The sequence below is a fragment of the Amyelois transitella genome, chromosome 6 (assembly GCF_032362555.1).
Source record: "Amyelois transitella isolate CPQ chromosome 6, ilAmyTran1.1, whole genome shotgun sequence".
Classification (NCBI taxonomy): domain Eukaryota; kingdom Metazoa; phylum Arthropoda; class Insecta; order Lepidoptera; family Pyralidae; genus Amyelois; species Amyelois transitella.
Window position 1 is genome coordinate 7,184,890 of NC_083509.1, and position 23,697 is coordinate 7,208,586.

The 23,697-nt window shown below is 36.6% G+C and overlaps 1 protein-coding gene across 2 annotated transcripts; it reads left to right on the forward strand.

The window, feature by feature from the left end:
• Positions 1-366: 366 nt before the first annotated feature.
• Positions 367-23,588, forward strand: LOC106131337 (tyrosine-protein kinase Btk). Of its 2 annotated transcripts, XM_013330416.2 has the most exons (17): positions 367-591; positions 731-886; positions 8,535-8,666; positions 9,169-9,262; positions 9,808-9,996; positions 14,167-14,237; positions 14,574-14,651; positions 15,002-15,066; positions 15,675-15,740; positions 17,049-17,177; positions 17,337-17,530; positions 17,897-18,068; positions 18,288-18,459; positions 18,763-18,858; positions 19,476-19,617; positions 19,950-20,083; positions 20,915-23,588. In XM_013330416.2, the coding sequence occupies exons 2-17, from the start codon at positions 737-739 to the stop codon at positions 21,014-21,016; spliced, it is 1,986 nt and encodes a 661-aa protein (XP_013185870.2). In that variant the 5' UTR covers positions 367-591; positions 731-736; the 3' UTR covers positions 21,017-23,588. The 2 variants fall into 2 exon arrangements, with proteins under 2 accessions (XP_013185870.2, XP_013185871.1); XM_013330417.2 differs by lacking the exons at positions 367-591; positions 731-886; positions 8,535-8,666; positions 9,169-9,262; positions 9,808-9,996 and adding an exon at positions 11,686-12,835.
• The last annotated feature ends 109 nt before the right edge of the window (positions 23,589-23,697 follow it).

Genomic DNA, 23,697 nt, shown 5'->3' on the forward strand with positions numbered 1-23,697 from the left:
CTGCATTCCAAAACTATTTCCTTGTCAAAATTAATCCCTACAAAATTGTTAAAATATGCTACAGAGATAGAGAATTTTTATTGCAAAACTTAGATTAGAATAAATTAAACACAAGCCGGCGAAGCTAGTCGTCGTCATAAGAGTTTTACACTCGTAAAATCTGAAGTGCCTTGGCATAGTTGTGAAAACGATTGCCGTTATTGAACGGCCACCCCTAAAATATTATATAAAAAGCTTGATGTGTGACACCCTTTTGCACGTTTGGGTACACCCACGTCATTGCCATTTTTGACAATGACAAGAGGGACTGCTTGTTTGAATCGTGTGAAGTGAGATTTGAAAGAAAGTGAAGTTCGCTCGCTCGCTCGCACAAACAAAAGGCGAGGTGAGACTGAGATGCGAATGCGAGCGAGCTAGCCGGTCGGCAACAAATGAACATTGCAGTGAGCAAAGCCCAAACCACAAGAGAAAAAAGAAACGTGAAGAATTCTGTTTTTGTTTTGTAGTTGATGACTAATTCTTAAGTTGCAACTAGATCTAATTGGGCACGTAGTACATTTTGCATTTGTGTGATGGAAAATCAGTAAAAAGGTAGGTTTGAGACGATGATAGTTTTGCTTAATGCCTAGGTACCTACTAAATCCTAACACCACTATCGGAACCTGTAATATGCCGGTTTGCTTTGTAACGTGCTAATATCATTAATTTATGATACTATGTTTAATTTCAGATTATAATGGCTAGCAAGGATGAAGAGGAAGTTTTACTTCAAACTTTCATGATAAAGAGATCTCAAAACAAAAAATTGTTCACGCCTGTTAACTTTAAGGAGCGATGGATTGTTCTTACTCGTCGAGCTCTTGTGTACTATGATTCTGACACAGAAGTAAGTACAGAATATTGTAATCAGTCATGTCTAATTGCCATATAAGATCTTGTATATCTATACTGCTGTATAGATTGTTTGAATTTATGTACCAATGCTCTTATGACAAGGGATAACATAATGAGGAAACCTGCACATTTAGGCAACTAGATGTGTTACCATGATCAATTCAATATGGGTTAGGTTCCACTGCAAAGGTTGCAGAGGTCAAACAGGAGTAAAAACCTGACTCACCCAATCCAGGATCCATGGTCAAAGGCTTACTCTGGGCTTCTCTCCAGAGTGGTAAGGATGTAACCGGAACTTAACCCAGGAAGACGAAGACTGCTGTATGTATAGATTGTAAGTTCAGTATATTTTTTAACATTCAGACATTTTAGATGCATTCATCAAAAGACTAGATTTTTACTATGTAGGAAAAATTAATGCATGTGCCAGTTTTGTTAGAAATACTGTCACAAAAGTTGTTCATTATTCTCCTTAAATTTTTTCTATCTGCCTTCAATTTATAGCTGGGTTATCATAGAAAGTCAATGTATTCTGATTTACACTATATGTATACAAAATCACATGGAAATGGTTTTCTGAATTGATTAAAACTTCCTTTCACATTTATAATATAACATTGAGTTTCTTTTTTATAAAATAAAGGTATACATATAATGTAGTATACCTAGTTTAATTTAGCCATGTGTTCCTAGCAGAGTAGCACTCTGTGTGTTCCTGTGGATTTTGTTAAAGGACAAAATAAAAAATCATCTCCATGTCACATTCCTAAGTCATGAAACTGGTGAAATGTAGTTGAGTAAGTTTTCATAACACAAGTATCAACTTACTTTAGGCCCAGCTCAGTTTGTGTTTGTCCAGTCTATATTTATTTAATTACTAGAGTACACTCATAATTCCACGATAAATAAAAAAACTTTATATATACATTACCATAATCATGTTTACATGCCACAAGTCAATAAAATCTTCCTCTATCTTTATTTTTGTGAACCTTTTCAAAATAATTTTAATTTTACACATTTTTTGCCAACCAGCTGCCATTTGACATTTTTGCCAGAAGGTCTCACATCTCTCCAATTGGCTTTGGTGGAAAAAGATAAAGCAGAGAGCTGTCAGTCCTTCTGTATGTCACAACCATTTTATTCAGAGACTATGCATACTATCTATCCACACTAATAAAGAGAAAATGTTTGTATTTTTGTGATTGTAATCAATAAAGCCAGAAACTACTAAACCGATTTCGATGAAATTTGGTACACATACAGAGTAGACCTTTAGGAATAACATCGTTCTCTCTGGAAATTCGCATGGGAGCGAAGCCTCGCGCTAAAGCTAGTATAATATACAAAAACGAAAAACATTCACTCTGTTAACAAATAACTAAAAGATGTACACTGAGAAAGGCTTTGGAAATTCCTGCTGGCAGATAGATTTTTCTGTTTAACGCGGGAGCCACGGGCGATCTCTAGTAATTTATACATTTGGAAGGAAATCTTTATAAGAAAGAGGAGTTCCAGCGGGAACAGAAATTACCGGGTCTTTTTTACGCGGGTGACGAGCGGGCGTTGTTTCAGTATGATAAAAAATTTATCACAAATGACATTTTCAACCAGTAACTGAAGAATGCAATTATTTTTATAATTTTCATTTGTTTCATGCTTCTAAGGATATTATGTAAAGGTATGTTTTCACAATTTATTGCCTACTAGCTGACCCGCGCAACTTCGTTTGCGTGTATCCCGCTACTTCGACAAATACAGTCAACGCACCAACACATATTGGATACTAATTTTCAATTCACAATAACTTCTCTTTCCCTTAACCGCGTTTAAAATATTAAAATGTTAGGGATGTTAGGGATATGTCTAAATAACACACTGTAAACTGCAAAAATAATCTAAATTAAATGCTCGTGATGATGAACTTACTTATTTTGATAAGGATATATGTATTATTGGTTATATCACCAGTTAAACATCACCCAACGAATTAAATGTTTTTTTAATACAGAAAAGTAGTTTTTGTGACTTAAATAAAAAAGCTGGATATATGTCATCGCGGACTTTTTTGTAGAACTAATAAAGACCAATGTTTTTGCTATACATTGTTCTTACTTGTATCCAACGGTATAAGCGGCGCACGCACAAATGCAATCTTCAATTAGATTTTTTTTCTGACTTCTTGGACATAAATCGCTATAACTCAGCTAATATAGTTTCAATGTATTTCAATTATATATAAAAACCTGTCGGAGAAAATACTCTTTCTATTAGTGAAAACCGCATCAAAATCCGTTGCGTAGTTTTAAAGTTTTATGCATACGAAGGGACTACAGACAAAATGGGCGACTTTGTTTTATACTATGTAGTGATTAAGGACATTAACCTGAACAAACTTATTTGTTGACAATGCTCCATTGATAAACTTCAAGGAAAAGACTTTCAACATATTCTTTTCAGGATATGTCCCAAAATCAGATCTATCAAGTCCTTTAACAAATTTGAAAAAAACCAGTTGTCCAATAAGCATTATGTCGAGTGCACAAATCGTACAGTTTTTTGGTATATTCTTGATTACAAAGGTATTTTCGGCGCCGACTTTCTGCTTAAGATTGAGTTGCATGGAATTAAATTTTAGACCTATGGGTTTAGAGTAAAAATACAAGTTGACGGTGATTTACGGTGTTTGATTTAGTTCTTATATATTTACCACCAGATGGAAATTGCATAATCCCAAACGGGACGCGGTGATCGTGGATCGGAATCTCTTCAGTTATGTTCTATTCGAATTATCAATCAATTAAATATTTTTATGAAAGATTACCAAGATTTTCGAATCATGCAAGTCGAATACCGAGATTGAGGGTTAGTTCCCACATGAGACGAGACGCTACTCTCGGTCTCGATGTGAATTGACCCCCATGAGTGTTTAAGATGTTTGGCTGGCGTGAACCGCATGAATTGTATGAAGGCACTCCCTAAAATTCTCACGGTGTCCTTTTATGTAACAAAAAATATGATAATGAACGGTCCGTGCTCACCCGAGCTTAGCAACTCTAGTCTGGAATGAAGGATATGATTCATCATATGAGACTGGATATTTCGAAATTAGGATTTTATGATGGTTTTGTACAGAGTTGAATGTTAATTCTTGAAATAGGTGTTTACAATTGACTTTGTGGCAAATATTTTTGGAAACTGCGTCAGCAAGTAAGAAGCCCTATACCATACATGTAACATAACACCCAGAGAAAAACATTTCTTAGGAAGAATAAGAATCGGAATAAGTATATCTTTCTACTGATAATTCAATCGTGTATAGTATGTATGTACAGTGCCGTATGGTTCCCGGCACCAATAAAAAAAGAATAGGACCACTACATATCGTTCCCATGAATGTCGTTAAAGGCGACAAAGGGGTAGGCTTATAAACATTATGGGATTCTTTTAGGCGATGGGCTAGCTATCTGTCTCTATATGAATTCCAATTCAACCATTAAGCCAAACAGCTGAACGTGGCCTATCAGTCTTTTCAAGACTGTTTGCTCTGTCTACCCCGCATGGGATATAGACGTGATTATATGTATGTATAGTATGTGATATTATCGATGATAGAGTTAACGGCGTCAATACAATTTGCAAATTGCTTTGGATTGGATTGGATTTGTATATTACTGCACATTACCATACATCCTAATTGCAGCATATTGGCCACAAACTAACGCATTGTCGCTTATTTGTTAACAAAGAACGTTTGTACTAGGAAAATTTCGTTCGGAATCCGGAGCAAGTGTCTGTGGAAAACCCTAGAACGGTTCCGTAGTAATGATAATATCCAATCCCATATTACATAATTTCCTAAAAAATTTCTTAATTTTTAGATGTTTATTGATAAATAAGTGGGCTGATAAATTAACGTATTAATCATTTTGGAGATTTAATAACCATCATTATAACCAGGTCCTTTATATGTTTCATTTTAGCGACTTCCACTTTATTACTAAGTGTGATGTAGGGTAAAAAACGACACTGATCCACTGTCTTCAATTTTTACGGATATGACTTGGTTTATTTAAACATTTTCACGTATCAACCCTAACCGAAGTTACTGGCTACCGAGGCCAACTCATAAAATCATCTGTTCTCAGTTAATTAAAAAAAAATAGCGATACCACATACTGAAATACCTTCACCTGCGTTTATTCGACCCACGATCATAAAGTAACATGTGGTTTTTGAGCCGTGGTCCACTTGGGCAGACTTCAGATGTGAGATGCCCATTGGCAGTTCCTGTGATGGGCACAAGCAAAATATTTTTTTGTTATTTGACAACGGGGCTCTAAAACTTCAACTCAGGAGGGTGGGTGTCTGTCACGCATGCGCGGGTTGGGTGTGTCTGCCAGGCGTCGCGCCGGGCGGCAGTTCCAAACCATCGCCCGACGTCCACTCTTCGCCGTCGCACCGTTCACGGTAATTACCATTCAGACATATCCTTTTAACAATCCTCACACAAAATTGCCACCATTACCAGACATACGACCCACTCATGTTATCCTGTTAATCAATAAAAAATTTAAAATCGAATTTTCAATTTAGTGCGCATTCCGTATTCGGTATCCACCTACGCAAAACGACTTCGTAGATCCATCTTAGAAAGGTTATCTTTTTAATTGATTTGCTTCACATATACATAATTTTGTAAATAAGGATATGTTTTGCCGTCCTTGCAATAATTATCAGGACATCGACTACTACAATCATATGTGCGTGTATCGTCTAAAATAACACTTATTTTTTTGTAACTAAGTACATAACGTCCACTTTTAAATTGATTTCATCTTAGATTTCATATGCAACCGTTTCAGAAGATTGAATTTTTCAATTTTATGTTTTTTTTTCACAAACTCTTGCCAATGAAGTAATTAAAATCCGACAGTAATGACATAAAATATTTTAATTAACATACATCAATGTAAGGTGCAACAATACAAGTTATATTTGTGTATAATTTTAAATTTCCAACCTGTGTTAGAAATGATTAAAAAGTCACTAGACAATGGCACTTGGCCAGTGGGTGTAGTGAGTGCGGCGAACCCTCTCGCTCGCAATAGCAATCACACGAGCGAGGCGAGGGTGAGCCGTGAACCCGGGCTTCCCTCACACTAATGTATGTGCAGTCATGCCGGCTCTGCGGTCCCTCGTTATGTGAGCAATTTTAATGGAGAGCCCTTTCTGTGACGACGTGTGCTAATTGTTTGAAAAAGGCCACTCCACCGCGCTACTCGCTTACATATTGTGTCTATACTGTATCCAACATTTTTCATTTCAAAGAACGCTATGGAAGGGTTCTCTTTGCAGATATATCTTCTGTGTTTATTCTTGCCTTCTTGAAGTATATTGTTCAGTTTTATAATCCAGATGAAATCGAGATATACAAGTATTTTGTCTATCGATTCATTGGCGTCGGCCTATTTGTCTAAAATTTGTTATGGATTCAATTTCTTTTTTTCGTTCGGATGATTTTTATTCTTTATTGATTAACTACTTACAAAAGAAAGAGAAGGATGGGAGGGTGTTTTCTAATTTTCAAGTTTATACAATAATGACTTTGGGCAATTATTTATTATCCTTGTGATAATGAATCTCTTTATTAGCGCTCTATTATTGAGTTTGAAAATTAACTTAATTTGTGAGAGCTCGGCTTTGACATTATTAAGTTACGTTTTACCATGATGAAAGAAACTGTTAATTGGTTAATTTATTCGCGCTGAAAATTAACATTCCGATTGGTTCATTTTGAGCATATTACGCGCGATGATGACCACTTAGTAACTGAGAATGTTTTCTAATATTACTATTGCCTTTTTTCAGTCCCTGTTATTACATATTACTGATTGATTTTTCATCTATTGGTTTCAAAACATGGGATCTGCTGAAATAGTTTTAGAGTTTAAATGGTTGCCTGGGACCAACTCATTTGGGGATATCAATTTATTTGACGTTAGTAAGTTTGTCCTTAGGTTGCCTCATATGACAAAATAGGAAGGAATGGAGTGGGTCTTTACAATACTCTTGGAAACCCTATGCCCATATCTGTTATTATGTTAAGAAAATAAAGGTATCATCGAATGAGGTCCCGTTTCGTTTTTAAACACCTAAATAATAAAGTTTTCATTATATTCATATTTGTTTGACATGAATACTCAGTACCGGGCAGTAGAGTAACTTTGTGGAAGCAAGCTGACACTTAAGCGGTAATTGGTGTCGTATGTGACGCGGCGGACGAGCGAGAGTTAGCGGGTTGGCATTCCGCCAAAATGTCCGTTGCCCTTATCGTAGTTTCCCTGCTACATTGTGGACCATAAACTTGTTATACGCTCGTTTAGCATTATACTTATTCTACTGCAATTACTTAATTTCTTCGCTTCATTCGTGTTTTGAATTTTCCGTTAGAATGAATACTTTTTTGTAGGTCATTCCCTTTTGCTCCATCGTCCTACTTTCGGCAAATCGGTAACTGGGATTCCGATCTTATTGTTCATCCAATATGTAACTTTTACAGGCCTATATTGACTACGACTTCGGCTCGTTTTTGGATGTGACTCATTTGGCGCTTTTGGTACGCGGGATGGGAATTTCGCATTTTTCAAAACATGCTACTAATCGTAGCTTCAATCATATTCGTAGGGGTTTACTAGATATGTATACCTATTTCCTGAGTTTATGACAAAAAGCTTTTCAATAAGTTCAAAAATGCCCATGGCGCAGCTGAAATGTGCATTGTTCACCGTGGATTAAAAAAAAACTATGCTTACCTATTTTCCTTCCTTTCCATCCGGCACAGACAAAGTCTCATTTCCTCGCATGACTGACTGCGAACAGAATTTTTCAATTTTCGGGAACTGGCTTTAGTTTTATGCTCCCATTCAATTAATGGCTATTGTAGCGTGAACCAGGTGGCTTTCATTGATTTAACTGTTGGAATTTGCGATTTTCGATGGAGATTTATAAGTTTTTTTGCGAAAAGAAATAATGTATACAACTTTGATTTTAGACACTGCTAAGAGTATAAGATCTACACCTGCATAAAAATACCGAACTTAAAAGCCAGGTTTCAGCTAGAATACCTTGTTCTATTTTTTTCTGTGAACATCATATAAGTTTACTTAAAAAAGCCACAGTGTGTGTATTTGCTCATGCATGAAAAATCCACGGTGAATTGCTATTAAGCAGGCAATCGTCAAAATGTTTTGGCAATATTATTTTAGTCTTTAAATAATCCCGGTCACAGTGTCATAGCCAAAACCGGAATATTCTTAAAGTATGAGATAAGAAGCGAAATCTTAACTCACTTGAAAGAACCAATCAATCCTTTTAGTGGCATGGATAATTATGTAATTCATTTTAGTGTTTTTAGCCAAGATTGTTCTGAAGCTAAAGTTTCAAACGTGTAATGCAATTGAAACACCGGTAGGATGATCATGGGGCTGATCAACATTTACATATGTTGTATGTCATCTCTTTTTTGATTCTCTTTCGATCTAGTAATCTGAAGTGTTAAAAAAAGGAGTAGAAGTGATACATGCATTGTCAACGTTCGTGAACAAGGGAGCAGAAGGTAACTAATCTTCGTATTACAGAAGCGAAGAGAACGCGGTCGTATCCCGACTGAGAGCATACATACAGTGGAACAAGCCCAGTTGGGAGAGCTGACCAAGCAACTACCCGACAGCGACGGTGAAAAGGGCCACACCTACAGGTACCCGTTCCAGGTAATCCCTCATTTTGTTGTCGTGTGAACTACAGATGTGTTTCACTTTGATTTCAACTAAATCTAACTAACATCTGTGGTTGGTAAAAATAATCTGTAAAACTCACGTGATGATGTCTTTTACATAATCTGTACGTACAGGTACCGCGGATACCTTCGAATCGTATACTTAATCGTTTCTCAATCCCTTCATAAATATTATAAAATCTGTCCAGAAACTGCGAGGGAATATATCTACACTTCTATATATATCGAGCTGATGAAGATTGTTGCATTTAAACGAGTTTGGATTGATTTTATAGTGGTAGTGCACTTTAGAATTACTCCATCTCTTTTCTTTGGATGTTGTAAGGCGAATAAGCACTTTCGCCCGCAACAACAATCTTATTTGGATTAGTTCCACTTTTAATCAGGGTTTCCTATTCCTTAAGGATAGGGGGGACGCAACCGGGCAGATGGTGATATTAGTTTGTGTGTGTGTTCATATGGCAGATTGTGTGCAGGTCGGGTACAGTGAGCAGAACCACGACTACACTCTGTACCTGGTCGCCGGTGACCACGCTGAGCGGCTCAAGTGGATTCACACCATTCGATTAGGTTTGTACATATTATAAATTCAATTAAATTTCAAGAATGTTAGCTCTGTCTTCCTCGCAAGGGATATGGACGTGATTATATGTAAATATGTTAAATTAAGCTTTGAGGGGCTGTTTGTTGGTGTAGAATCAAATAAAATTGGTAGAGTTCAGTTCATGGTTCTTGGCCTTGTAGTTTTTTTTCGTATTTTGTATTTTTGTACGATAGCAATGATTTTCATCCGTTTTCAAAGTGAGTGAGGGTAGCATCGGCCACAAGACGTTTGCTCTGTGTGGATTTGGTGGGTTTAAGTCCCACATAGCTTTCCTGCTTCCGTGAGTATCTTTTAAACGTTTAAATATGTAAAGGAAATAACACATTTAAAGAATAAGTAAGTAAGAAACTTGCTTAGGAAACACTTAGGCGCCTGGTATTCACCTGGTGTCCCTTATATCGGTCTTTATTATTAACCCCCTTTACGTGACTTATAAATAGTTTCGATTTAGTTAGATGTGTATGAATGTAGCTATCGCTGTCCGTGGTACTAGACTACAATTTATGTATAGTGTGCGTGTGTAACGTCCGACGACCGCTATACCACCCCGCGGCGTGGTCAGCACGGCGGTGGACGTGCTGCGACGGGGAGCGCCGCTCGGCGTCGGGCTGCGCCCTCGCTGCCGTCTGGCCGCTGCCGGAGCCCGAGGTGCAGCTGGTAGTGACCCACACTGAGGACACCACCAACGACGATTCCTTATGTACGTATAATTTTGTTTAGCCTTTTATCTTGTCTCACAGCTGGCAAAAGCCTCCCTGCCTCTTTCTGCCGAAAGCACGTAAGACGCGGTTAGGTCTGACACCTTTTCTGGCGAAGAACTCGTGGTGTACCTTCGACCCGATCCTGGATTGGGTACGTCTGGTTCTTAAGCGAAGCGATTCCCGTCTGACCTCCAAAATCGTTGCAAGGGAACCTTACCTATATTGAATCATGGTTACTGCCGAGAGGATCTAGTTGCCTGAATTTGCAGGTTACCTTGCATTGTGTTAGATTTAGAGGATTCAGTTTTCCAAATTAAGCGATTAAATTAGTTAACTTGGATGCCCACGGCTCCGTGTGCGTAAATCAAAAAATCACCATAACCATTTTGTTAGAGAATTTGGTGCACTGTGGATCCCATATAATGTGGAAAATAACTCCATATTTTTCAGTCGATCTCGTAGAAGGCGACTAGAGGATAGAAACTTTTGATACTTCTTTTAGGCTATGGGCTAACAATCTTTAAATTTCAATACCATCAAGATATTTCAGTCTTTGCAAGACTATTGGCTCTGCCTACCCCGTAAGGAATATGACTATTTGTACGTATGTAGATAATTTTTATATTTATTTGAGCTTGTAGTTCCTCTATTTTTTCCTCCACACGTTTCGATCAAAGTTAGCAATGTGTCATCTATCAAAGAAAAATCTTAGATATCATTTAAAATTGCGTCAACAATCAGGCAGGTAATTTAATTAAAACCATCTTGGCTAATGTAAAATAAGAACTCCTTATATCTAAACTACAATTGTTCACACTTTTACACTATGATGGAGATATTATTTCTATCTCTGTGCTTTTTTTCTATATTATTCATATAAAGATACCTATCTACTTTTTTATATAATTTATTTGAGAGCGTTTGACCTCGATCTGCCTGGTGGTACATTTTGTAACCGCAAGTTCGCAAGTAGGGATTAAAGTTACACGAAGCACAAAAGCGCTTACTGGGTTGTAAGTACTTCCTCTCTGCCCGTGCAAACTGAACAAACAACTTGTACATACCTACTTACTTAAGAACTCTCCATTCTGGTGGACGAATTATATTCACGAATGTAATAAGGTACTCTACAATTCTAAATTTATTCTACATGAACATAAACATTCTATGCAAAATTTTTTAAAAATATCTACTCTTCCCGATTTGGTGTTTTATTAGTCTTTTCCTTATATAAAAGCTTTACCCGCAGTTTCGTGCGCACGAAGTTACCGCCACCAACAAAAGAATACTGCTTATGTTATGTGAGCATTGTACTGGCCAAATTTACCCGGCATTTATTTTTTCCCGGCACCAATAGAAAAAAGAATAGGACCACTCCCATCTCTTTCCCATGGATGTCGTAAAAGGAGGCGACGGACTGGCAACCTGTCACTTAAATGTCAATTCTATCATTAAGCCAAACAGCTGAACATGGCCTATCAGTATTTTCAAGACTATTGGCTCTGCCTACTCCGCAAGGGATATAGACGTGATTATATTTATGTTTGTATAGTAAATAAAGTCGTTGTCAATTATAAGAAGTCAAATTTATACCTAAAAGAAAAATGTTTTTCATTTAGGTATAAATTAATAGAACGATTTTATGAAAATGAGTAACCTTTTCATTAATATTTTATTGAGAGGGGTATTTTTTGTAGGTATATATTATAATATAAAGTAATCAAAACTGTTTGCAATTGTGTAACTTGAATACTATGCGTTATTTCATTTAAAAAAAAACCTTGCTTTGATCTCAGTAATACTCTAATGATAAGCAGACGAAGAAATAAAAAGGTCAGTGCAACGGCAGGCTTCTGAGGAAGGTAACTACGGGCTTATACTATACAAGTAGATTTGTCGTTTATGACGTCACGCAACCATCTCACTCTAACTACAGACGTGCTATATAAGTGAAAGGGAGTTGGGTTTACGCCTGCGCGCGCGCATCGAATGGTGAATGTAGGCCGCGTGCGACCATCTTTGAAACCCTCGCCACCTCGTCTCGGCAAATATAAAGGCTCGTTCTATGTGGTATCTAAGTTTGAATGATACATTTTTAAATACATTTATTCCTTTGAAAATTATAGTAACATTGATGTTCTGTTACTAACTGTAAATACATGTCAAATTATAATATTGAAAAATTATAAAAAACTGTGTGTTATAATAAAGTTTTAAATTATAAAACCTTTGCAATACTTAAGGTAATTAAGTAGGTATGAGGACTAATAGGAAAAAAATATTGTAAAACTGGTTTTCACTAATGAATTAACATCATTGTATTAGAACGTATTAACCGCTTGGTTTTTTACGGATTACTCTGTATCAATTTCGTTTTCTGACTTTAAATTATTCTTTGTCAAATTAAGTTTTTCACAGTGTCTCATCTCCAAAAGTGCACTAAAGAGAGCCATAATTATATGTAATACAAATACAGGTAGCTCCCTGTCTCTATTCAAAATCTTATGGCTATAATGAATTGATTAATGTCTACCTATCCAAGTTATTAGGTTAGTGGGTCATCTTAATAACCTAATCCCAACATGAGATTCAGTCAACATATTGCGCCCACATTGTAAAAGCCTTCCGTCGGTTTCGTGCTCAAGTATGCAGCAGGCTTTATCGACATGACGGTACATTGACACGTTAGTTGGCTGTCGGAGCGGTGTCGCGCGCGGACGTCCGGCCATATTCCCGTCCCCATGTTGCAGAGCAAGTCGGAAGACGAGCCAATGGTCACCAAGAAGAAGTCCAAGATACCATGTCTATCACTGTCATCGTTCCTGCCAGCGCTAGAGGGTACGGTACTTCTCCATTGACCTCTATCCGTGGCCTCGCAGCTACCGGTTGCGTTCACTCGTCTCGCTGCACTCACTTTCTTGGCTTGGTCAGGTGTCATTTAATGCGTTTGTGTAATGTCAGCAAAAGTGATAATACTGTGATTTGGACGCCACAAATGTTTATCGTCTGTTCGTGTTGTTGTATTGTTCGTGGCGTGTTTTACGTCACTTGTGCATAGACAATTATAGTTCGGGTCCGTAAGTGTATCCGTGTTTATGACCAAATAATTGTATATCAAATATTGTTTAGTTCTGCAATAATTACATTAGTATTGAATTTTCCCGTTTCGATGGCCTTCAATTATCTTATCTGTTGCTTGCATCATCTAATAGTAACTATATTAAACAAAATGGGTGCTTTTAAATTATTTTTTTTATTTGTTCAAATTGGGAAATTTTACCTATTCGGAAATAAACATATATTTTGTCATTTCTTATATCTAGGATGAGCTCAGTCTATAGGCAGGTGGGCTGGGCCGTGACCCTTAAATGTTACAGGTCGAGCTCTACTGGGCTCTACACATTATGAATTTAATGAAGCTTTATGGCACACTAAATTTAACACGGAACTGAAACTACTAGCGACAATTACGACCCAACGAATACTAATTTAAAGAATTTTCATGTTTATTATCTAATAGTTAATTATTTTTTTTCCTATCAAAGAATGACTAGAATAGAGAAGAATAAAAACTTACGACAGCTAACTTTGTTAACAATTTAGTTTAATCAAGTTACCAATTTTATTTTATTTTTTATCTTTTTTTGGGACAAATTACAGTATTTATTACATTGTCAAGTTTTTATTTTTAAATATTTAATTGTCAAGAACTACAGAAATATTTTAAAGCCCTTTATTGGTCACATACATACACAATACACATATACAGAGTCACGTCCCTCGCGGGTAGCCAGAGCCAACAGTCTTGAAAAGACTGAAAGGCCACGTTCAGCTGTAGGTATTGCTTTCTGATGGAATTGAGATTCAAATAGTCACAGGTTGCTAGCCCATTACCAACAAGAGGAATCCAAAGTTTATAAGCGTATCCCTTAGTCGCCTTTATCGACACTGATGGGAAAGATATAGAATGGTTCTGTTCGAAAGTGCCGCAAACCACGTGGCTTCTCTATTTAGTAAATTTTTCTGGTGAAAATTTTGATTCCTTTCACACATTAAACCTCAATAAATAAATACCTACTCTTGTTTCGGTATCGTTCGTTGCAAGTAGGTCGCACAATGCATAAGGTTTGCAAATATGTAAATATAAATTCGGTTTGTTTGTTGTTCAGCTGTCACAGCGGCCGTCACCATGCCCGGAGGAGGGGGAGCCCCTCCCGGTACTCCGTCGGCGAAGCCAAAGGTATTTTTATTTTATTGTTAGTTTCATATATTTTTTTAATTTTAACTGATGTATCTGATGGGCATAGACCTCTGATCTTGCTAATGGTCTAAATTTTGCATCGACTCAAAAGAACATAATCAATAGTTAGACGTATAATTTTGACGGTACCTACCCACTTAAAGTCACGTCTGAAATCATACAGTTAATCTGTTTTTTTAAATCATCTTTTTTATAGTTCTGAGAATTTATTATCATCAGGCGCAAACTGCATGATTACCACTCCCGAAATTTTTTTTGGGCAACAATGTTTGGCGACAACGTGGATAATTTTTTTATTGAATCAATTTTTTTCAGGAAAAACCAAGAAATAAAATAGTAGTCGCTCTCTACCCATTCAAGGCTATTGAAGCCGGTGATCTCTCATTAGAAAAGGTAAATATAACATATTGCGTTCCGTTCAGTATTTACCTGTTAATTTTTGTTTTGCCAATTTTTGCTAGTGACGTTTTTTTAATGATGAGATGAAATCTTTTAAAAAAGGTTGATACAATAATGTAAAATATTTTGTAAAAAATATGCATTTTACCATATTTTCAATGCTCAAAGATTTTAGCTAAACTCGATCAAACAGAAAAATACTCCGATATTTGTATGTTACGATGAAAAATGTTCGATCTTGTTACCTTCGCGAGTGATCAATGGGGATAAAGGGATTTCTTTTCACGCTCACGTACGTTCCACGCAAATTGAGTTTGCCTCAATAAATATTTCGTTTTTAACAGGGCGCCGAATACGAAGTGTTCGACGATTCTCAGGAGCATTGGTGGAAAGTCAAGGATGAGACCGGGTATGTTATTTTTTTTTATAACTTTTTTACAATTGTCATTATGCGAGTATTTATGTACTAGGTACGTGGGTGACTGGTGTTTTGTTGTTAACGGTTTCAAATTACACCAGAAAAACCACAATTATCGTAGCCTAGCAATCATCTTAGATGGGAAAATGATTTTGAGTGACATTACGGCATGGACAGACCGTGTGCACCTATATTTCAAATTCCAGCGAAATCGTTAGAGACGTTTTCGAAAACCCGAATACCAGAATATACACTCGTTTAATAGTATAGGGTAGGTGTTGCAACTAGCAACACAAAATTAAAGAATATTTTATCTATGATAGTTTTTTTGCGATAGTAACATTATGCCATGTCAATTGCTCTCTCTTCTCTGTACGGCTGCCCGAATATACGCATCGTCTTGAAGCCCTGTATTTTAATAATCTATCCCAGACGAACCTCGACCCTGACTAGCAGTTTCAACTGTAGGATAAAAAAACTGTTACACCATTAAAAGACATTGCGGTTTGTTACTGGATTCAAAATACGCAAAAATATTTGGAAATGTATCCATAATTGACATATTGTTATGGTATAAAATAAACATATTGTGGTTTCAGGTTGATTGGTTACATACCTAGTAATTACGTCAAGGAGAAGGAAACAATCGGGCTGCAAAAATACGAGTAAGTCATCACTTTCCTTAATGTAGTTTTACTAGTTACATGCCGTGAATATTGGCAACTTTTATAAAATGTTGCTGATGTTTTCGTTGTTATTTTTACAGATTGTTTTTTCTCGTGAGATGTGTTATTAGATTTGTAAATTATATATTTATCCCTGACAATAATGCATAACGATTATTAAAGAAATTTATTTGAGTATTTTTTCATTCTTCTGATTGGATTGACTGTTGAACATTTTATAATGTCCCGTGCAGAGATTAGATGTTTTGAATTTTCAGTATAAGCTCAAACATATATAATAGAAAAATGTGCAGTCTCCAACATTAAGTAAGCAAAGCAAAACAAATCGGTAAATAATCTATGTAAATTATATATTTGTATAATATAAGTGTGGACTATTGGAGATTGGGAAGGCCTAGCTAGACGAACGTACCTTGATTACATCGGAGACGTTTTAGCAAAATGTCTGGTCAAGAGTACCCTAAACCGACGAGCTTGCATGAAGAGAGTTTTGAATGTTGATGAAGCGAAAGAAGTATGCAGAGATCGTGGCTAGTGGAATGATGTGGCCTTTGCCCACCCCTTCGGGAAACAGGCGTGATTTATGTAATTTTTTTAAAAGGGGACACCAGACTGATCGACCGACATATCAATGCACAGTCCAGGGTTAAAAAAATTGTATTTTGGCATGTAAGTTTGAGTTTTCTGAAATCCCAGCGGAACCGAAAATAGCGGCATTTTTTGTCAAGCGGACGGAGCTGCGAGCGCACGGTATACGAGTAGGTAAATTATACCGTAGCAAAGGTGCGCTCGTTTTATTTATATATAGAATAATTATACCGTATATAACTATGGTATCTATGAAAATTATAGAACTATAAAACATTTGCATATTAAAACAATATGTTTTGAAATGGCCTCTGGCCGTTTCAAAACAATATGTTTTGAAACGGCCTCTGTGGCGCAGCGGTAGTGCGCTTGTCTGTGTCACCGGAGGTCCCGGGTTCGAATCCCGGCCAGGGCATGATGAGAAACGAACTTTCTCTGATTGGCCTGGGTCTTGGATGTTTATCTATATACGTATTTATTATTATTATATTATAAAATATAGTATCGTTGAGTTAGTATCTCGTAACACAAGTCTCGAACTTACTTCGAGGCTAACTCAATCTGTGTAATTTGTCCCGTATATATTTATTATTTATTTATTATTAATGGTAAAAAATAATATTAAACCCTGTATACTTGATAACGTTTTTGACTAGATCTGTTGCAAAAGCTCTTTTGAAAGAAACTTTATTGTCACAGATGGTTCGTGGGCGAGATGTCTCGCCAGCGGGCGGAGTCGCTTCTAAAGCAGGAAGACAAAGAGGGCTGCTTCGTTGTTCGCAACTCCTCCACCAAAGGAATGTACACACTCTCCTTATATACCAAAGTGTAAGTTATTACATATACACACATGACGAACAGAAAAATAGATGCGACTTTATATAATGAACAGCTTTATAGTTTATATAATTTCATAGGTATATTCAATTATATTTTCTGATCATCCTTATAAATCTTATAATCCTTATAATTCTTCGTCTTTTTCAGTAACCACCCACAAACAAAGCATTACCACATAAAGCAGAATTCCCGCGGCGACTTCTACCTGTCGGACAAGCACTGCTGCCCGAGTATACCCGACCTGATCAACTACCACAAGCACAACAGCGGAGGCCTGTGTTCCCGGCTCAAAACCACGCCCTGCGACCGCCCCGCGCCGCCCACTGCTGGACTGTCACACGGTACGTGACTAGATTTTACTAGATACTAGTATTTCACTAGACAAACTTTTTCAGGTTACATTAGCAGGAGCCCGCTAGCCCAATTGGCGTGAGCATTGGAAGCGTTTAGGCATGTTAAGTAAACCCAAGTGCAGTCCCCACCCAACGCAAAGTGGCTTATAATTCTTCCATCCATTAACTAACATTCCTCAGTGCTTAGGAAAGCAAGCAGGTTGAGCTTCTCCGCTGTCCTCTGATAAGCACTGCCGCCCCAGTATACCCCGACCTCAACTAACGCGGAACACATGGGCGAGGGGTACCTATATTGCACATCAGAGAAATTAGTTGGCAGAACCTGTGCCTTAATAAACTTTACATTTTTTTTAGACAAATGGGAGATAGATCCATCAGAACTGGTTCTACTAGAAGAACTAGGCGCCGGTCAGTTCGGAGTGGTGCGGCGCGGGAAATGGCGCGGCAGGATCGACACGGCCGTCAAGATGATGAAGGAAGGCACCATGTCTGAAGACGACTTTATCGACGAAGCGAAGGTTATGACGTGAGTATACAAAATTTAGGTATATTCTAACTCTGCAAAGAACTGGTAATTCAATAAGGTATGGTAAAACGACATTCAATCTATTATCGCGGAAATTTACAAAATGATACCTTCGCTGCGTATATCTCTTAACGAACGCCTATGTTATGTAAAAGTCCTTCAGTCCCGTTTTTACCCAAGAGTTTGATAACAGTTTATCGTATGTTTCTTGTCCCCCAGTAAACTGCAACACCAGAACCTGGTGCAGCTGTACGGCGTGTGCTCCAAGCACCGGCCCATCTACATAGTGACGGAGTACATGCGGCACGGCTCGCTGTGCAACTACCTGCGGCAGCGGCAGGCGCCCGCCGACCAGCTCGGGCCCGCCGTGCTGCTCGACATGTGTATACAGGTCTTTATTTTTACTTTTTTTTTGAGCCCCGACCGGGTGTTTTAAGGTCCGACGAAAGAAAAGCTGATTTTGTTTGAGATAGCCACAAAATGTCAGATGACATATTGTAACAAATAAAACGACTACAATAGGGGAATCGTATATACAGGTCTCTTGCTACTTTATATTAACAATATATTTGTGGTCGGACACGCGCCTATCGCATTTAGCTCAGTCTGCTTTTTAGTGTTAGCTAGTTTTTATTAAACCTCTGATACATATTTTATCTTTTGTTTAAATTATTTGTATAAAAATAATTTTCAGGTTTGCAAAGGAATGGCGTACTTAGAAAGACATAATTACATCCATCGAGATTTAGCAGCAAGAAATTGTTTGGTTGGAGATGAAAATGTAGTAAAAGTAAGTTTTTTTTATTATACTTCATTTGATTTTTAATGTCAGTTTTATAACAAAGAATACTAGGATTTTTTGCACCATGTGCTCCCGGAATTTTGTAAGTGTCACTCCATCTATGAATGTCGTCTTGTAGAGATTAAAGATTTAACTTTTAAGAAACTATCGCAGTTTCGCTTTTCATTATAAATTAAAAAGAAACTTGTAAAGTATTAAGTTTGGCTTGCATTCATCACGGGCAGACTATTTTTTTTATTTCGAACTTTTCCGCTTGTATGTCAATAGATGCAAAAAAAAACCATAACTTGTGTTACGTGTTCTCTCGCTTAGACGTCCGACAGCGATAGTTAGCGGGGGCTGGGCTGTGACTACCACTCAGAGCGGAATTTGTTATTCATTGCTTTTGAAGTAAGTTAACTTTTTACTGCTTCCGAGATCATGTGGAAGGCAGATAGAGCAGGTTAACTTGGGTATATAGTACGGGGGCTCAGGAGATAGCTATACCACCCTGTCTTGGTAATACATATGGTAGATAGTCTAGGTATCTCCTAAGCTGTATGTAGGTAGGAACCTATTAATTATACAACTCGACTAGATTTCACAAATGAATCCTGTGTTTTCAGGTAGCAGACTTCGGGCTGGCGCGGTACGTGTTGGACGACCAGTACACGATCACGGGCGGCACCAAGTTCCCCATCAAGTGGGCGCCGCCCGAGGTCCTCAATTATACTAGATTTTCCTCCAAGTCAGACGTTTGGGCGTTTGGTATGTATAGTTTTGTATTGTACTATTTCTTCTCGTTGGATGAGAGGAAAAAAAAAACCGCCACGAATTAAAAATTTGAGACTGCATATAGAAGGGTAGGCATAGATAATGATGATGGAATGTTTCTTTTATTGTGTCAAAGGTTGTTAGCTGATGTTGAAAAATTATGCTGTCAAACCGTTCGTAGGCCAAAAGATGAAAAGTTCTATTGGCTGGACGCCTAAGGGTGAAAAATTATGCCATCTAATGGTTTGTAAGCCAAATGATTGTCGTAGATCAATTTTAGGCTCCGATTGATAATAAGATGTTTAGTTCTACTCTTGTGTTTACAGGTGTGTTAATGTGGGAAGTATTTACGGGTGGCTGCGTGCCATACGGGCGAATGAAGAATTCAGAAGTTGTAGAAATGGTTCAAAGAGGTCAAGTGCTGGATAAGCCAAAGAGAACAGCAGACGAAATATATAATGTAAGTTGTTTGTTTGTTTGTAAACTCTTTATTTCACATAAAATAACAAATTAAAAACAATCATTGGTTTTTAAAGAATATACACAATGGTAGACTTAACTCAAATGAGATTCCTTCCAGTCAATCAAAATGAAAAGTACAATGGATTTTTCATTGTACCACATATTTATAAATAAATTATTAACAAAAGAATTAACACCTGTTAGAAGCCAAACTTATTAAGACGAATTGTGTAATAAGTTTGGCTTGCATTCATCACGGGTATGCTATTTTTCGGTATCGATCTTTTCTGCTTGTATGTCAATAGATGCAAAAAATACCAAAACTTATGTTACGTATGCGTTCTTTCGTTTAGACGTCTGTCAAAGTGTTCATTTTAATTTATTGTAAATATAAATAATTGATTTTAATATTTACCCTGTGGTTACCGGCACCAATACAATAAAGAATACGACCACTCCATCTCTTTCCCATGGATGTCGTAAAAGGCGACTAAGGGATAGGCTTACAAACTTGGGATTCTTTTTTAAGGCGATGGGCTAGCAACCTGTCACTATTTAAATCTCAATTCTATCATTAAGCCAAATAGCTGAACGTAGCCATTCAGTCTTTTCAAGACTATTGGCTCTGTCTACCCCGCAATGGATATAGACGTGATGTATATATATGTATAAATAATTGAAAATAAAAAAATAGTTGTAAATGCACAGCTGTCCCCGGAGTATGGCACGCGTGACGCCCATTTAATCGCGCGTAAAACTTTCGCTGACCCGTTGTTGTATGTTTTATTATAATAAAGGGTATGGTCTTAAATTTATTTTCTTTTTCTAGGTAATGAGAGCGTGTTGGAGGCACGCGCCCGAAGACAGACCTTCGTTCCGTATGCTCAAAGAAGAGTTGGCTGGCGTCGCGCAAAACGTGCTGGCCGATTGACTGCGTCTACTGCTGCAGCTGCTGCACCAGCCCGACCGCAACGACAAGTCTGCCGACAAAACTGTCACAAACAAATCCGTGGAAAAGTCCGCCGATAAATCTGAACGCCCCGACCCCGCCGCTACGCTGCCGAGAGTACGCCGGGTTCACGCTTCGCCAGTATGAACAAGGGTTTGACATTTTCACTATAGATATTTTTTTTCCAGATTTATTGTCATCGTATTAGATATCGATTGCTTATGAAATGTATGGACTATAAATTGTGGATTTATTTATGTATAGTGAAAAACGAGCAATAGCGTGATTCCATAACATCGTTTCGCAATGTGCTTTCTCAAAATCTATCCAAAGTGATTTAGTTATTAACTTAACCTTCCATAGATATTTGCGATTCGATTAATAGTAATTTTTTATTTACGTTTTTATTTAATGTAAAGATTCTGTATAATTTGATAATAAAGAAATGGGGATAGATGGTTTTTTGAAATGATACTTCGTCAAAAGAATTCCTGTTAGTTCAAAAATCACTTGTTTTTGTCTTGCTGGACCACTTGTATCATTAGTCTCTCCACTGTTAAAACCCTTCAACCAACAATATTTTCTCATAAATTACTACGATTGAAAAACGTGTAACAAAACAGTGTTGTATGTAATCACTAAAGTTTCATTGTTAATTTTCTGTCTCAATTTGCGAATCGTAAATCTCTGAGGGAGCTGTAAATTTGATGGGTTTAGTAACCGATTATATTACTACAGACTAAAATAACTTATAATTCACGATTGTTGACCAGAAAGCCTTATCTCCCTTCCTTTTCTGTTTTGGGTTAGGCTTAGATATGGGGAGAGGGAAGGCATGAAATGCTTTGTAAACATTAGTGATTAGCCCTGCTGGACTCTTGTGCCTAATAACAGTGCTAAATTTGAGAACCACAATATGCTTTCGAGTAAGTTAAGCTTTAACACAGGGTCTTTAAAGCATTTGTAAGCGTGTATATTACTACACCGTGACTGTGGTCGGCGAAACGCAGCAAGAGTGGAATAAAGCTTGGAATTGATTAGAATGTTGTAAATATTATCTATCAGTTCTCTGTAGGTAACGAAAGTGGAATCTGTTGTCCTGGGCGCCTCAATATAATTAAATTTGACTCATATTAATTGAACTAAATACATATCGAAAATGATTCTGGACTGCAAAAGAAAAAGCACAAAATGTACCAACATGTCATTCATGTGGTCAAAACTTTAGAATATGACAAAACATTCCAAAAATTTGGTTTGCAGTACATCGAAACATTGACAATAATAACATTCCGATTCATGGGCGAATTTAAATGCCGCAATAAAAAATAACTACATTGTTTGATCTCAGAGCTGTGAAATGACATACTTTGTTTGGATATTTTAAATATAAATTAACAAATGAGCAGGTCTCTGCTACATTCACCTACATATCTAGTCTCTCCGCAATTCTAGTTTCTTTAATCAAGAGAAACTTTATACAGGAAGATAAGACATGATATTATTAGCGCAATAAATACATCATAAGATATCATTTTTTTCATCTTCATATCATGTAGTATAAGTATGTAAATAAATTGTATTATTGATACAAAAATAACAAAGTTAAGAAATCTTATGCATACCGAATTTTACAAGAATATCCAAATTAATTTTTATCCGCTGTCTTGTCACTGCTTTTGAATTTATAGATTTTAACAAGAAAGAAAATAACAAATTCCATCCTTATATTTATCTTGCTGCACGAATAGCCCCAATATGATAGCCATTTTATTTCTATAAGATGTAGAAATAAAATGGCTATAAAATTGGGGGCTATTCGATATCTCATATAAATATTTGGGCACACAAATAAGCTCTTGTCATTTAACCCTCATAGGAAGTCCACCAAAACGCAGGATAATCTCATGGTTTAATTCCTTTGAATCAAACGTATAATACGGCCCTAAACAGTAAAAGAACCTAGTCAAATTTTATAAAATAATATTTTATCTCTTGACATCATTAAAACATTTTTTTGTATATTGGAATTAAAGATTTGACTGATGGGAACATAATTAATCTAACATTCTGTTTGAAAAAGCAGTGACAATGTTAAAATGTGCCAATAAATTTCTGAAGACATTGTATAATTTTAGGCATTGACTGAATATTAAATTGAACTAATTTGTTACCGCTTTTGTTAATTCGCATTGAAAATTCGTTTTAAAAAAGTATTAAGGAATATTTATATAGTTTCCAATTTGTTTATGTCGATTATGTTGTAAATGTCTTTCGTTGTGATACATATTGAGTGCTTAGTAATATGTAGTTACTAAGTATTTATTAGTAATAATAGTAAGAGACTATAGTTTGATACTGTGACATGGTAAGTTATAATCCTTTACATACAACACCCTAAACAGTACAATATACATCTATTGAAAAGGTGTGCTTTGCCAATTATATGAATATCATGTTCAAATAAGTAATGTAATTTGCTTCAAATATTGTACAGCAACTATTACTTTGTATAACTGTTTTGTAAAATTATTAAGCCAAGTAAAAACAATTATAATATAGACATTGTTTTATTTACACTTTTGGACCAAAATATTATCTTGGATATTTCAGGTAGTTCTAATTGAATTTTTTACAGCTGATATCCTAAAATGGGTTGCAAA

What these genes read in the sequence shown, in the direction of transcription:
- LOC106131337 (XM_013330416.2), top strand. Translation starts at nt 737, where the DNA reads ATGGCTAGCAAGGATGAAGAGGAAGTTTTACTTCAAACTTTCATGATA. An exon ending in CCTACAGGTACCCGTTCCAG is followed by an intron (nt 8,667 to 9,168) that starts GTAATCCCTCAT and finishes GATTGTGTGCAG; the next exon opens with GTCGGGTACAGTGAGCAGAA. An exon ending in GATTCACACCATTCGATTAG is followed by an intron (nt 9,263 to 9,807) that starts GTTTGTACATAT and finishes ATTTATGTATAG; the next exon opens with TGTGCGTGTGTAACGTCCGA.